At 57.0% G+C, this 15655-nt stretch overlaps 4 protein-coding genes across 4 annotated transcripts; 3 read left to right on the forward strand and 1 right to left on the reverse strand.

Annotated features, from left to right (window-relative positions):
* Positions 1-601: 601 nt before the first annotated feature.
* Positions 602-4276, forward strand: BO86DRAFT_404468 (HECT-type E3 ubiquitin-protein ligase; the record flags this gene model as incomplete). Its single annotated transcript, XM_025674012.1, has 3 exons — positions 602-1154; positions 1220-3313; positions 3372-4276. The coding sequence occupies 3 exons, from the start codon at positions 602-604 to the stop codon at positions 4274-4276; spliced, it is 3552 nt and encodes a 1183-aa protein (XP_025522502.1).
* A 377-nt stretch (positions 4277-4653) lies between these two features.
* On the forward strand, positions 4654-8119 carry BO86DRAFT_443190 (DNA-directed DNA polymerase POL5; the record flags this gene model as incomplete). Its single annotated transcript, XM_025676345.1, has 4 exons — positions 4654-5203; positions 5285-5927; positions 6009-6814; positions 6878-8119. The coding sequence occupies exons 1-4, from the start codon at positions 4802-4804 to the stop codon at positions 8117-8119; spliced, it is 3093 nt and encodes a 1030-aa protein (XP_025522503.1). The 5' UTR covers positions 4654-4801.
* Positions 8120-9182: 1063 nt separating this feature from the next.
* BO86DRAFT_404470 (uncharacterized protein) lies at positions 9183-10512 on the forward strand (the record flags this gene model as incomplete). Its single annotated transcript, XM_025674013.1, has 2 exons — positions 9183-10197; positions 10457-10512. 2 exons carry the CDS (start codon positions 9183-9185, stop codon positions 10510-10512), a joined length of 1071 nt encoding a protein of 356 aa, XP_025522504.1.
* Positions 10513-10908: 396 nt separating this feature from the next.
* On the reverse strand, positions 10909-11754 carry BO86DRAFT_443197 (uncharacterized protein; the record flags this gene model as incomplete). Its single annotated transcript, XM_025676346.1, has 3 exons — positions 11496-11754; positions 11130-11435; positions 10909-11066 (listed from the first exon to the last, which is right to left on the reverse strand). The coding sequence occupies exons 1-3, from the start codon at positions 11659-11661 to the stop codon at positions 10909-10911; spliced, it is 630 nt and encodes a 209-aa protein (XP_025522505.1). The 5' UTR covers positions 11662-11754.
* Between the last annotated feature and the right edge of the window lie 3901 nt (positions 11755-15655).

A 15655-nucleotide genomic window follows, 5' to 3' on the forward strand; every position in this document is an offset into this window, starting at 1 on the left:
CCTCCCCCCCTCCCTCCCTCTCCTTTCTCACAATCAAAAGCATATTTCGAGATAACTCCTTTTTCTTGTTCTTGTTCTTGTTCTTGTTCTTGTCCTTCCCTTTTCTTCCCCTACTACCAACTCTCCACACCGGTTGTGCTCGCCTGGTGGTGGTCCTGTTTTGTCCCTTTCCTTGTAACTACTTGTACTGTACATGTTCACGTTACATCCCCCCCCCTCACGTTACATATATCCTACTACTCCATAACTACAACCGGTTCAGGCTTCCTCTCGCTCAGCCTTACCTCATCTCCGCCAATTTGGGATACCTCACCAGGTTTCTGGTCAATCTTCTTAGTCCTTACTTGTCTCTTCGTGCCTTCGGCAAAATTACCCCGGTTGATCCTGGATTAAAGAACGGCCTTGCGGCAGGATCGTCCCTCGTTGCCGTCTCGCTTGTGCACGAGTCACTTCCTCCGCCGTCCATCCCCTAAAATCCTACTGCAGTCAATCCTCCGACGATAAGATTCCCTAACTCTCACCCGCTTGAATCTCAAACGCCATTGTATCCCGCCATCTCAAGGTCGTTACGGATCACCGCCCCCTAAACCAATGCGCCCCTATGCCGTCGCGGTTCCTACGTAACCCGTCACTCACTCCAGCCGCTGGCCATCCCCATCCTTCCCTGGTCCCCGTCCACGCGAATGACGAGAGAAGCGCACCTGCCGAGATCGTCCAAGATGCGCCCGACCTGTTCGCCATGACGGGACTTACAGCTACTTCACCCCCAACCCGGCGCGGCCACTCCCGTTCCATCAGCCACCCATTCCCCTCGCCGTTCGCCGCCGCCGTGGGCAAACGGCGTCCCTCGATCGCGAAGAAGAAGAATGGTCGACCCGGTCTGGATTCGGACGACGACGACTTCATAGGCTACGTGCCCGACCCGAGCTCATCGTCCCCGCGCAACCGACCCCCGCAACACGGCGCGATGGCCTCGGGGAAGTGCATGGCCTGCAACTGCACCGTGCGGTGGCCCCGCGATCTGAAGGTGTTTCGGTGCACGGAATGCTTGACTGTCAACGATTTGGAGCCGTACGTGGATGCGGCCAAACCCGGGGGTCATGGCAATTCGGGCGTCGATGGGAAGCCCCGCACCCCCATGGTTTTACGGAAAGGTATATTTGTTGGTCGGGTTCCGGCTTGTGTTTGATGCAGCTAGCTGACTGGCGTTTCCTTGCAGCAGTACCACTGTCTCTCGACCGGACGAAGGCGTTGCTGGACGACTGCATGACGGAGTACCTTCGGCAACTCCTATACGAAACCGGACCGCGAGCGACACCCACGAGGATCCAGCCCGAGAAGTCCCAGGATATCGCGCAGGATGAGAATCTGGCTCACTCGCCCGGCCAGACCGGCGAGTACTTGTGTGATCCTCGAGCGACCGGCGACTCGCGCGGGCGGGCTTACTCGAATTCCCGGAGGCCAGGCAAGCTGGATGGTCCGCCCAACTTCTCGAAGCCTAATCTGAGTCCATACTCCTCCCATGGAGAAGGGAAGAGCTCGCCGATGAAGAGTCGAGACACGCAAACTGTGCCCCGGCGAGATCGCTCGCCTCGAGAGGCTGGCCAGGGGAACACGTCGGACGCAAAGGAACTGCCGCGCCGCCCGTATATCTTTAGGCTGCTGGAAGACTACATAATAAATTCATTCAAGGGCTGTGATTGCTTGAATAGCTCGTTCACCACAGTACAGCACGCGCCTCGCTCCACCGATAATAGCACTCCCCCCAGGCAGAGAGAGAACAAGAGTACTAGCGCGGCGCCCGCGCCCGCGGAACATGTATTTGAGCCGGATGCTAAGCTCCTCCTCCTGGGCGACATAGCCGAAAATTCATCCTGGTGGATGAACGAGGTGGATCCTACCGTTCAATCTTATTCCAAAGACCATCGGGAGAAATCCTCTGGTTCTAGAGCCGTGTCCTCTCGGAGCCCCCGTATAGACTGGGCGGAGCTTGCGAAATGGTACCACTTGATCATGACTGCCGGCTCTTCCTGGGTTGAGCTCTGGTCCACGATGAAGCCAGCTGAACTACGTACGGATGGTGACATTGTGGCTGCTCAGCGGTGGGATGCCACTGATTTAGCTATGGTTGAGAAGGAGGTGGTCGAGTCGCGCTTGCACCTGCATCGAACACTGCTCAAGGCGACGGAGAATCTCCTCAAACGGCCGCGACGACCACTCAAAAAGCCAGAAGACATCAGATTTCTCTTGATGCTCTTGGTGAATCCATTGGTTCATCCCTCTCATTCGTCCTTGACTTCGTACACACTGGCCCCCTCTGCCCCTCGGGGTGATAGGAGGCCTTCCCATCCCGTCCTCGGCAACCCACGACCCGCTCCTCGAGATATCAAACCTGCCACTCGACTGCGAAGCGCAGGGCCCGGGCATCATCCCGGCATTGTCAAACGAATCATGGGTCTGCTTGCCAATCTGCCAAACGACTGTCACCATTACTTGGTTTCTTGGTTCTTACGCTTTCCCACGGGACAATTCGAGAAAATTGTGGATATTGTGGGTAGTTTTGTGACGTATCGTCTGACTCGGCAGCATGGGCGGAAACGCAGCGAGACGGCGCAGCCGGAAGATAGTCTAATCCCCAGCTTCTCCAGCGCGGCTGGAAACACACCCGCCGAGCTGCATGCCGCCATCAACGGCAGGAGTCCGAACAAGTCGGCCAAGGACGACCGGGACCAGCCGGTGGTCTATACTGATGACTGGCAGATCCGGGCTGCTGCACGGGTGATGTCGCTGCTTTTTACGGCCAACAATGCCACGGTGGCTCGCAAGCCAGATGGACCGGGGACTACGACGGCTGGTCGATCGCCGAGTGACCGACGGGGCCATATAGTACCGATCAGCTCCTTCTACAACACGCTGCTGGATTATTCCGACCTGGTGGCGGACTTTGAGGCCTGGGAGTCCAAGTCGAGCAAGTTTTCGTTCTGCCAATATCCTTTCTTCCTGAGCATCTGGGCCAAGATCCATATCCTGGAGCATGATGCTCGTCGTCAGATGGAGGTCAAGGCGCGAGAGGCGTTCTTCAATAGTATCCTCAGCCGGAAGGCGATCAGTCAGTATTTTGTGCTGAAGGTGCGGCGCGATTGTCTGGTGGAGGACAGCCTTCGGAGAGTTAGTGAGGTCGTTGGCTCCAGCCACGAGGAGATCAAGAAGGGGCTGCGGATCGAGTTTGTCGGTGAAGAGGGAGTGGACGCGGGTGGTCTGCGGAAAGAGTGGTTCTTGCTGCTCGTCCGGGAAGTCTTCGATCCCCACCATGGTATGTTCTGCCTTCTGGATTTGTTGGAAGCGACCAAGCACTAACCAGGACGTCGCAGGGTTGTTCATTTATGACGAAGACTCCCGATATTGCTACTTCAACCCGTACTGCTTCGAGTCTTCGGAACAGTTCTTCTTAGTCGGGGTTCTGCTGGGATTGGCCATCTACAACTCGACCATTCTCGACATTGCTCTCCCACCGTTCGCGTTCAAGAAGCTCCTGGCGGCGGCCCCGCAGTGGTCGACCAGCCGATCGGTGTACAAAGCTAGCCTGGACGACTTGGCGGAGTTTCGACCCCAGCTCGCGAAAGGGCTCCGGGCCTTGCTGGATTTCGACGGGGACGTGGCGGAGACCTTCTGCTACGACTTTGTCGCGCAGGTCGACCGGTATGGGGAGGTGGTGGCGGTGCCCCTGTGTGCGGGCGGCGAGGACCGACCGGTGACGAACGCCAACCGGCGGGAATTTGTGGATCTGTACGTGCAACACCTGCTGGACACGGCGGTGACGCGGCAGTTCGAGCCCTTCAAGCGGGGGTTCTTCACGGTGTGCGGCGGCAACGCGCTGTCCTTGTTCCGGCCGGAGGAGATCGAGCTGCTGGTGCGAGGCTCGGATGAGCCGCTGGACGTGGCCTCGCTGCGGGCGGTGGCCACGTACGAGAACTGGTCTGTGCCGCGGCCGGACACGGTGCCTGTGGTGCGGTGGTTCTGGGAGATCTTCGGGCAGGCGGCGCCGCAGTCGCAGCGGAAGATCCTGTCGTTTATCACGGGCAGTGACCGCATCCCGGCGATGGGGGCGACGAGTCTGAGTATTCGGCTGGGGTGCTTAGGGGATGACACGTCCCGGTTCCCGACGGCGCGGACCTGCTTCAATCAGTTGGGGCTGTATCGGTATGAGACGCGGGAGAAGCTGGAACGGGTGCTCTGGGATGCGGTGTTGAACAGTGAGGGATTTGGATTGAAGTAGTGGTAGTTGGGGTGGGTGAGGGGGGCAGGTCCCCGGTGGTGAAAGTAGAGTATTGATAAGTAGTGATGAGAGAATCAAGACTATCTTTATCTATTCCTCATTATTTATTCATGGTTGGAGTGTTTGAACGTACTTGGTAGTGGAGTAGGATGCATGCTGCATGCTGTTCAGTAGAATAAGATGCATACTCATAGTCATAGTCATAGTAGTAGTGGAGTGGATACCTCGCAGCCTGAGGCTAGCTGGACCAGCTGCTACCGCATTGCGTTAGTCTCTTTCTCTTCCAGCGGAGACGGCACTAACCCGATTCGGGACAAAGAGCGGCCGCCGCGGCCATCCCATCATATCAAATTTTTTTATGAGTGCAACAACACCAACGAACCAACATCCAAGCTGTATTGAACCCTCCCACCGCAAATCCCTTTTCTAAACTTCCATTCTCTCCTTATCTCCTATTGAACCATTGTAATTTCAAGAGCAAGACAGTACCCCAGTACCCCAGTACCCCAGTACACCAGCGTAAAAATGGCGACGAGGACCGGTGGCAGTGGCCCGCCGCCGTCCAAAAAACGGCGCCGCGAGGCCCTCCGGGACAGCGTCGACCGCACGCAGATCGAGATCTACGAGGCCCTGGCGTCCGAGACCGACGCCGTCCGCCTGCAGGCCGCCGCCGCCCTGGTCGCGCAGTTCACGCCGGACCAGGCCCCGACGGCCGCGCACATCGACCGCGCCCTGGCGCGGCTGTTCCGCGGCCTGTGCAGCAGTCGCAAGGCGGCGCGCGTGGGGTTCTCGATTGCGTTGACGGAGGTGTTGGTGCAAGTTTTTGGGGCTGGTGCCTCTGCTTCTTTGGAGGAGGGGCGGGATGTCGGGGCTGTGTTGGGGGTTTGGGAGCGGTTGACGGATTCGTCTGGGGGGGAGTCGGGGCAGGTATGTTTTTTCTTCATCTTTCTCTTGTGTCTTGGGGTTGGGTGGATTTGATGAAGGGCGCAAGCTGATATACCGGGCCAGGAACAACGCGATCACTACTTCGGGCGGCTCTTTGGCGCCGAGGCGATCATCAAATCCGGGATTCTGTTTCACTCTGCCCCCGGGGCTGAGTGGACCCGTCTGCTGGACCGCGTGTTCGAGCTGGCGAAGAAGAAGCCGTGGCTGCGCGAGGAGTGCGGTTGGATCGTGTATCGGTGTATCCTCGATTTCGCTTCCCCAAAGAAGGAGGAGGAGGAGGAGGAGGAGGAGGAGCACGCCCCGAAGGTCAAGTTCGTGGAGGTCGCGCTCGAGCGCCTGTGCGCGCACGACCTGGCCAAAACCCCCGAGGGCGTCGCGGTCTGGCTCGCGGCCAAGGACGGCTTCCCGTCGGCCACGTTCCCGGCCAAGGTGTGGAAGCATGAGGATCCGTTGGATGCCAAGGAGCGCGTTTCCCTGGGCAAGGTGATGAAGGATTCGTCGTCGGATGCGAGCGCCGGTGCCGGGCAGCAGGAGGAGGAGGGGGGGGGCAAGAAGGGCGGCGCCGCGGCGGCCAACTCGGGCGTCTGGAATTCCAAGTTGCATTTCGCGTGGGATGTGGTTCTGGGCCGGTTGGCGCAGGTGTCCAAGGCTAAGGCGAAGGGGTCGAGGCTTGGGTTTGCGGAGTTTTGGACTGAGGTTGTGGATAGTATGTTGCCCCTTTTCTGAATGTTGGTTGAAGGGTGATCGGGCCGGCCGAGGGCGCAGGCACCGCTAACGCTGCGTCTAGATGGATTGTTCGCCGCGGCCTCCTCCGAGGAACGCAAGTACTGGGGATTCTCGCTGTTCATCAAGGTCATCACCGAGAGCCCGCGGGCCGTCGCGGGCCAGGCGTTCACCAAGAACCTGGTGCGCTGCCTCATGAACCAGCTGGCCGTCGAGGACCGCTACCTGCACCGCATGGCCGTCAAGGCCGCCAAGGCCCTGCAGGCGCGCGTGGCCAAGGAGCCCGCCTTCGCCGCCGCCGCCGTCCGCGGCCTGATGGGCCCCGCCACCGGCGGCTCGGTCACCTTCGACCAGGCCACCAAGACCAAGACCGTGGAGAAGATCGTCGTCGAGGCCGACGTCGAGGCCCTGACGGAGATCGTCCCGCTGTTCGAGTCGCTGATCGCCGCCCCCTGCGGGCCCCACGACAGCAAGACCGCGGCCGCCAGCCGCCAGTTCCTGGCCGGCCTGCTCCTGGCCATCGTGCGCGCGCGCGCGTCCGCGGACCCCAAGGGCGAGGGCGACGACGATGCCCACAGCATCCTCGAGTCGATCCTCTCCATCTTCGTCCGCTTCGCCTACTTCAAGGACCCGGCCGCCAGCCCCGCGCTCGCCGAGCAGACCCAGGAGCTCTTCCGCAGCCGCATCAACTCCTGCATCAACAGCCTGATCGCCACCGCCCGCTACGCCGCCATCCCCTACGCCGTGGTCCGCCAGATCCGGGATCTGGCCAAGTCCGAGGAGCGCGGCAAGTTCATCGTCAGCATGGATGAGACGATCGCGGGCGCGGTCAAGAATGCGTTCAAGTCGTTAAAGAAGCTGGCGAGTATGGTATGATGCCCCCCGTCTCTGTGTGTGCGTGAGCCCTGGCTAATCTCTGTGGTGGTGCAGGAGAAGAAGGACAACGCGGCGAGCGTCGACGCGTTCCGGTTGCTGTACTCGTTGACGATCCTGCAGGTGTACAACGGCGACGCGGACGCGGCGTCGATGCTGGAGGAGTTGGATTTCTGCTACACGCAGATCTTCGGCGAGGCGAAGACGAAGTCGAAGAAGTCCACGAAAGAGGATGAGGAAGAAGAAACAACCGCCGATGCCTCGGACGCCCTGGTGGAGATCCTGCTCAGCTTCGCGTCCAAGCAGTCGCAGCTCTTCCGGCGCATGAGCGAGCAGGTCTTCGGGGCCTTCGCCGAGACCATCACCGAGAACGGCCTGGAGTCGCTGACCTCCATCCTGGAGGCCAAGGAGAGTCTGGCGGGCCAGCAGGAGATGTTCGACCAGCAGGACGACCAGGACGCGGACGCGGATATGATGGATGTTGACGGCGATGGGGATGACGACGAGCTCGACAGCGACGTCGAGGTCGTGGAAGCCGGTGCCGGTGGCAGCTCGGAGTCCTCCTCCTCGTCCGACGAGGAACTCTCCGAGGGTGAAGACGAAGGCAACGACGACGAGGAAGCGATCTTCGAAGCCAAACTGGCCGCGGCGCTGGGCACGCACCGCCTGGGCGCCGACATGCCCGACGCGGAGGAAGACTCGGACGCGGACATGAACGACGACGAGATGGAGGAGCTGGACGAGCAGCTCGTGAAGGTCTTCCGGGCGCGGCGCGACGCCCTCGGCCAGAAGCAGGACAAGAAGGACGCCCGCGCCACGATGGTGCACTTCAAGAACCGCGTGCTGGACCTGCTGGAGATCTATGTCAAGAAGTGCCACGCCAAGCTGCTGGCCCTGGATCTGCTGCTGCCGCTGCTGCGCCTGACCCGCCGGTCGGCCAACAAGCAGATCTCGACGCGCGCCGCCGCCGTCCTGCGCGAGTACACCAAGCAGTGCAAGGGCGCGACGGCGCTGCCCGCGATTGGCGTGGAGGAGGTGGACCGTGTGTGGGCGCTGCTGAAGTCCGTGCATACCGAGGCCACGCACAGCGGGCCCCCCGCGCACGCGACGGCGTGCAGTCAGGCCAGTCTGCTGGTGGTCAAGGTGCTGGTGGCGCAGGAGCGCGGCCATGTGGCTGGCGTCGTGGATGTGTATGGCGAGACGCGCAAGAAGCAGTTGCTCAGTCGCAAGTGTCACGTCCAGCCGTCGTTCTTCACGGATTGGAATAATTGGTGTGTTTCGTTCGGGAAGATGAAGAATTAGGTAGGAAGAGTCAAAAGTACATAGATGGGGGGGGGGGTTTCGTTTGGGTTTAGATTCAGATATCCAGTCTTGTTATGCGTTTGAGCTTGAGATTTTTTTCCGGGGAGGATCGTAGGTTGTATTGCTGTGGTTGTGTTGTATTGTCTACACGCTCGAATGGAAACCAAAGAGGCAGCTAGGCAAGCTTAGGGTAAGGGTGCGGGGGTTATAAATCTACCTAGACGCTTACATTCCTTCGGTGAAACTAGTCTTCTACGCACTATCATGCTCTGTGCTGAGTCGATAAACATCAAGCTCTCCTGCTGCTCCCCTCCCTAGCACAGAGAGATAGTAACCGGCTGCTGGGAAGTGGCTAGGGTCTGGCTTTGATGATCGGGATGATGGATGGATTAGTCGGTTACACAAGAGGAGTGAGGATTCAGAAACAAGGGGTCAGTGAGTGAATAGAAGCTGGAGGCGAATTCGCTTTGGTTACTTTGATTAACGTTCAAAGCAGAAGCCACATAAAGAATAGAAGAGTGTGAATGACTCTGTCAAGTGAGGCGGTGGTAATTAGGGTTGCTCGAATACGTACAGTACAGTCCCTACCCATCCTGGACCGCTCTGACAGCAACACAACAAACCCCCTTTGTATAACCACAGAGCTTAGAGCCAAGAAAACCCCTTTGATAGACAAGCAAGACATGCTTTGTAAGTACAGTACAGTCCAAGTCAAAAGAAACGAACCGAAAAGAAAAGAAAGAAAGAAAGCGGAGCCAATATTCCAGTGTGCAGTCGAAGACATGCAATTGTCAAAGCCGCGGGAGTGAAGATCTCCCGGTCTTCCTTTTGGGAGGTGGACCAAACAAGACCGGGCTTCAATGAACTGTCAGGAACTGATGGTCCGGGGGTTCCTGCACTATATAAGCTGGGAAATCATCACTCTCGGGAGAAAGTGTCTCACTCGCAGGTCACTCACTGCATGCATCCTTGAGGTTTCGCCACATCTTGATCTCTACCCCTTTCGCAGTAAATCTTGTTGTTTGGTCCACATCTTGTGACGTGACGTGACTAATCTCTCGAAATGTCTTCTCGCAGTTCCGAGCAGGTGGGCGGTTGGGATCTGTCTCAGTTTGATGAGGCTGCGCCGGTTTGTGTTGATGGTGCTGCGTCTGTTCTTGATGCTGATTGCGGTGTTGATTGCGATGCTCAGGGTGATGATGGCCGCGAAGAGGATCATGATCATGATCTGACTGATGGTCAAGACGATGGGCCAAAGGATGAGCCAAGCGATAAGTCAAGCGACGATCGCAACGAGGATCAGAGCGATGCTCAGACCGACGACCACGACAACGAGCCAACCGACGACGCTCAGACCGAAACCACCGATACCCCGACCGAAGACGCGCACAGCGACCAGCCCGCCTCAACCGCCACCCACGACGACGACTTCCTCCACGAAGTCGCGCAATGGCACGCCTACTTCCAGCACGAATGGCACACCCACGGCGGAATCCTCCGCTGGATGACCAACCGCGCCCTGCCGGCGGCCGGCGCTCTCGCGCTGTCCATGCTGCGCACGACGCCGGCCATGTACGCGCTGCACGCCACGCACATCAGCTCGTACCTGACCACCCGCGACGACGACGACGACGCGGCGGCGTGGCCGCTGCGGTTCCGCTTCACGGACCAGCTGACCGAGATGGAGTGGATGGCCGCTCTGCTCATCGTGCTGGTGCTGTGGCACCAGCATCTCTTCAAGCTAATCCTCCACGGGTACCGGACGACGCGGTCCGGCGCCACCCTGTACCTGGACGTGCTCGGCCTCCTGTCGTGCGTGTTCTGCATGACCGGGCTGAACGGCTGGGTCGTCGGGCAGATCTACGGCCTGACCTTCGCGATCATGCACATCCATCTGCTGTGCTTGTTCGCGCTGTATGATACCGCCGTCTGGGCGAGAGAGTGCGCCCGCGGGCTGCGGGGTCAGGACGATATTGTGGTGGATGTTGTTTGGGATGGTGAGGGTGATGATGATGATGAGGATGAGGATGATGAGGATGAGGATGCGCGCCGGGACTTGGCTATGCTTCTTGATTTCTGTCTTATGCCTTAGGCTGGTCTTCGGTCAGTGGAGTGAGCCTTTGCGGTTTGCTCGGTGGGTATGGCTTGGTCTTCGGAGCCGGAAAAAAAAGTCTTTTAGTGATCTTAGTACGAGAAATTGATATGCTTTGATTGAAAGGCTCAGTGCGTTTGTAATTTCTTTAAATATTTAACTAATAAGTAGGTTCTCTTGGTGAAATGCAGATTAGTCTCCTTCCTTTCAACTGCCCCTCCAGAAACATGACCGTCTCGATCTAGGCCATATTGAATTCCACTGTCCTTCAATGCATCGGCACAAGACTCTTGGAACTTGAACTGGCTGCCTATTAGAGTGGCATAACCAGAGCACGCCGCAAGAGTGCCACTAGAGTAGGAAAGTAAGTACCAGTATCCTTTCGGCTGTAATGGGATTGCTCATTTATATGTCTGCCTTGATTAAATACAATGTATGCTTATTAGCCTTGTTGAATGAAGAATATTAGATACCATAGCTGCAAGAGATCGACAGTGAGTGCCAGTGCCAGAACCTGTCCACTTTCAACCCCCGCCCCCCCAAAAAAAAACAAAAAAAAAAAAAGAAAACAAAGAAGAAGAAAGAAGGAAATACAAGAAGTGAATGAACGGGGCTAGAGACCCCATCTGCCTAAGCTATAAACCTTGGATGCTCTACCCTCCCATACGTCATACAGAACCCGGATGCCCCAGTCACCCTAAGCAGCAGTGCAAGCCCCATTCACCTGCGTCTGGGGCGGCCCGACATCCACGGTCTGCACGCCACTGACGGCGGTGACGCTGTGGTCGATGCCGTTGAACGTGCAGCGCACATTGCCGGTGCTGGAGACGATGTGCGAGATGCTAAGCGGGTTGGCTGGTTTTCCCCTCCGTGTTAGCAAAGGAGCGACTTTTGGAAGTAGGGACCGGGATCACATACTGATGGCCGTCGAGGTGCCGTCGAGTGGGAACGACTGCGAGAATTGCGCGTCCGCGGCGCCTTGGAAGGTGATTGTGACTGCTGAGCCCTGGCCTCCGGAGGGGGTGCTGGGGGTGGAGGGCTCCGGGGTCGGGGTGGAGCCGGAGCCCCCGTCGACGGTGCACGAGCCCTGGGTCTGGGTCTGAGGGGGGCCCACGTCCACGGTTGCTACGCCGCTGACGGTCGTGCTGGAGTGGTCGATGCCGATGAAGGTGCAGGTGACGCCTGCGGTGCTGGAGGCGATGTGCGAGATGCTCAGGGGGTTGGCTGGGTTGGGTTGCGGTTAGTGCTCGGTGGGTTGTGTTTGCTGGGCTTCAGGCAGCTTACCGATAGCGACGGTGGAGCCATCGGTGGGGAGGCTCTGGGTGAACTGCGCATCTGCGGCGCCGAGGAAGGTGATTTGGACCTCGTTCTGTGTGCGGACGGCGAGCGGTGCGGCGAAGATGGAGGAAGCGAGGGTGAGCAGAACGGTGGACTCAGAGAGGAAATGCATGGTGATGTGATGGTGGTCTATGCTTTGCAATCAAGGATTAACTTGGAAGGTAAAGTGTAGCGAGGGTAAGAATGCTGCTGCTTGGGAACTCTGAGACTCTGTCTGATGCTGCTGATGAGAATAGATGCCAGGTTGAGAGGGACGTCTGAGAGGTTTATATAGACTTGATGTGCCCTGCAAAAGCTCTGCCCAGTGCAGTATAAGTTGTTGGGTATACAGCACATTGCCCTAAAATAGAACTATACAACACGATCCGTGGGAGAGTAGTTACTCCACCGGTCTACAACAACAAAACCCTCATAGCTGGTATCCGGCTGCGCTCGGGAGACCGAGAAATCCCATGGCTCGCTGGGTAAAAGCTCAGGGCATAGCCCCGGATTTGGTGTAGTTGCGTAGAGAGTACCATGTACGATACTAAAATTATCACCCGACACACTGCCCCCCGGTGGTGGTTCCATGTATCAGGGAGCAACGGCAGTGTAGTCTCGTGCCAGGGCTTGAGCTTTTTCCCCCGGACACAACTGAGTCAATTACGAGCAGAGCCTCGTGTTGCTTGCATGCACAGCTTATTAAGGCAAACTCTATCTCGACCATCGCCGTCTTTGTCCGGGGAATTGACAGCATCCGCCGCCGTATATGCACCGCCTGAAACCTAATCCCGAACACTCAAAGCGGAACACGTCGACCATGCTGATGGGCATCGTCCATCGGTGCGGTATGTTTTACATAATAGTGTCAAGTCTCGAGCCTCTGGCAGGTAAGCAGAAAAACGCGCATCTGATTTTAGAACAGACAGTGCGGAGCAAGGGCAGTTGCTTGTCGCGGGCGTTGTTGAGGTAGGGCAAAAGTCATGACATCATACTGGACACGGGGATAGAGGATTGTTTGTATACAGCCTCCTCACCTACCACATCTGGAGTGCGGATGCTGCCGCTGCTAATGTCTAATTTAAGATCGAAGATGTAATTGTCTTGAGACATCAGGTAAAGCCTCCCTCGCGAGGTACAGCACGGGCTGCCGGCTCTATCCTCCGTACGACCACTGTCATCCACCCCCCCAAGCCCTAATCACTTACTGTATGTACATAGCTCATCCACAATATCGCTTCTGCTGAAGCTAGTTCGAGCTATTCTCCTACTCAGTCATAGTGTGCTTTCTTCTCTTCTACCCTCACCGCCTTTTCGAATGTCTGTGATCCCCACTTGTCAAATGCCTGTTCGTGGTTCTGTAAAGGCCGCCCTCGGCGCCTCATCGTACGCCGCCGCACCACACTATAGTGAGATGCCAGGTCAGACGACGACTCCATCCGCGACTAGGTCGCCGTCTGCGTGATGAAAGCGCGACGCCTAGATCGCTTCTCCCCGATTTCCTGCGCTAGCGTGCCAACGCTGTGCTGAAGTGGAGTCGTACCATTGCACTGGAAATTCCGCCGCCGGGCGACACCTCGGCGGAGCTCGGTAAGGAAGAGAGAGATTTCCTGAACTGGGAAACTCTTTATGGAGAGGGCAATGGCGAGGCGTTGGGGAGAGGCAAACATTCTTATTGCTGGCGTGGAGCAGGTGAATAACCTGATGCAATATTTGGAAAGACGCAGAGAGCCACTGCACATCGTACTTCTCACCTGCGCACTGCACAGAAACAAAAGAACCTAGCAAGGCTAGGATCTACTTCCTTCGCCTCATTCACTAGTAGCTACTCACCCCAAAACTTGGGCCAGCTCACTCAACCGGCCTACCCGGTTCCACATCCCTCGTCATCGATGTGAACCCTCCAGTCCGGTCCGAGGCAGTGTGCGGGGCACGTCAAGCCTTTCATGACCTTCCATACAGCTTGGCTGTATCTCGTAGTGACGCGGCAAGAAGCAACATGCAGCTTCAACACCTATACTCCCCGTATCTGCTGATGATATTACACCCGGCGAATCAACCGGCGAAGCCACATGCGTGTGCCACCAGAAGTTTGCTCAGCAGCGCGCCTATCGACGACGCAGAACCACAACGGTCGCAGACTGAGCATGAGCATGAACAGTGTGCACCGTGCTTTGAGCGTTATCATTGCTCTTAACCCCGATCTGAGTGGAATCACCGCCAGCAGATCCTCATCGTCCGCACAGATGGATGCGAGGACCTGTTTGAACAGCCTATCCAAGATGCTGACTGCCCTGTTTTATGAATCCACTCGATACGAACACTACCCATAAAAGAATGCACGGCCTCTCTATATCTGAGCCTCAGCGATTGTCGCAGATCCTCCAATGTATGTGCGAGTCTCGAAGCCTGCGAGCTGGGCCCAGCGCTGACTGGCGTTGTGCCAGGGCCCTGATTTCCATTTCCCATCAGAGTGCTGGACAATGAGCCTTGAGGCCAGTGAGCACGCTTAGGCGAGCTTCACTTGGTCAAGTACACGCAGCCGTCTGGATCAATGCAGGTAGCTTAGCCGCTAGTCGCATGATAGTCGCAGGATTCTGAATTTGATCTGATGCAGCTGAACTTGGGCGGTATTGAAGCTTTGCGAGGATCTTCTCTAGTGGATCGTCGCGCGAATATCTCTTTTGCTATCGCATCTGTCGATCTTTAGGTGGTGAAGCAGGTCTGAGGGGTTGAATGATTGATCTGGACATGGTTGATTGAAGAAAAATCACATACGGGGGCCCCTCGAACCTGCGCCTGGCCACTGCCGGGATGAACGATGCGGAAATAGCGCTATGTCTGAAAAGCAGCGCATACTGAAGTCAACTGTGTCCCACTTACCCCAGCGATATCCCCGAGATATTCTCAGGGATCTCGACATGCCAAGTGAGGGGAACCGGGCCCCTGCACAACCCAGCCAGCACATGACCTCACAAAGGAGGGGAAATCCAGCAAGCATATCGGCCAACATTACTCCGACCGGTAAGCATCTTCAGTATAAGACCCATACTTCTGCAACTTAACATGCCGCAAAGAAGCTGGCTGACAGCGAGAACAACAGAATGACTGAAACAGTAAGCTTCGCTTCCACAGACAGCCCCCCCCCTTCTCCCCCCCGGGCACCATCAACCCTAACCGGAATCCCCACCCAGTGGCTAAACCCACAATCCAAACCGCCAGAACCTAAGCTGCGTCCTCTATGGCGCCGGAAAAGTGCGGTTCGAAGACCGCCCCGTCCCGCAGATCGAGGACCCCCCACGATGTGTTGATCCGGATCAAGACTAAGCTGCTAGACTCCCACGCTTTCTCACCAAGTCGCAAAACACCGCATAGAACTACCTCAAGCCTTATTCAGAGTGTACTCACTGAAGATGAAACAATCTCGATGGGTTCGCGCCGCTCTGACGACCGCAAGCCGTGAGCTTGCATAGCGCGGAAATCCTTTCAGTGTGGGCGTGACTCCCTCCACAGCAGTCGATACCTTGTGTCAAAATCCCCCGAACCTGCGTAGTATCCCTTATCCCCCTTATAGCTGAAACCGAAAGTGTAGAAGTAGATAGGGTTCGGGGGTGAGGCTACATACAACCCAAACACATGTTCAAATAAATTCAGGTTCTAGCATTGACCTAGTTGGGTGGGCCTGCCTAGTGCGGCTGGCTACCTCAGCTACAGTATGTAGGTGCTTGGTTCAAGCAAGAACTCACCCGCGAGTGTTAAGCCTTGTTGAACGACCTTAAGAATCACAGAAGCCCATGCTTTAGCTTATCACTCCCAATACAAATGAGATGGATGGCGTTAGGCGAGCAGGTAGCATAAGACAGGTCCAAAAGGTGCCCTAGCCCGCCAGTCACCTCGACTGACACCCGCGGGCAGACGTGATACGTAGTATGCATGGGAGGAGTGGCTCATATACCGGACTAAATCTCTCAAGTGCTTGTATGCCGCATACTCCATTCATTGTGAGGAAAATCTCTCAGGTCGAAATCTGCGCGGTAAGGCAAACTTGCAAAGAAGCATAGACCCTACCTCGTGAGGAGAAAGTCTAGCCCAGCCCTCGAACAAGGCAAAGCAATAGCTCATCGGAA

Source organism: Aspergillus japonicus (assembly GCF_003184785.1).
Source record: "Aspergillus japonicus CBS 114.51 unplaced genomic scaffold BO86scaffold_94, whole genome shotgun sequence".
In the NCBI taxonomy this organism is placed as follows: domain Eukaryota; kingdom Fungi; phylum Ascomycota; class Eurotiomycetes; order Eurotiales; family Aspergillaceae; genus Aspergillus; species Aspergillus japonicus.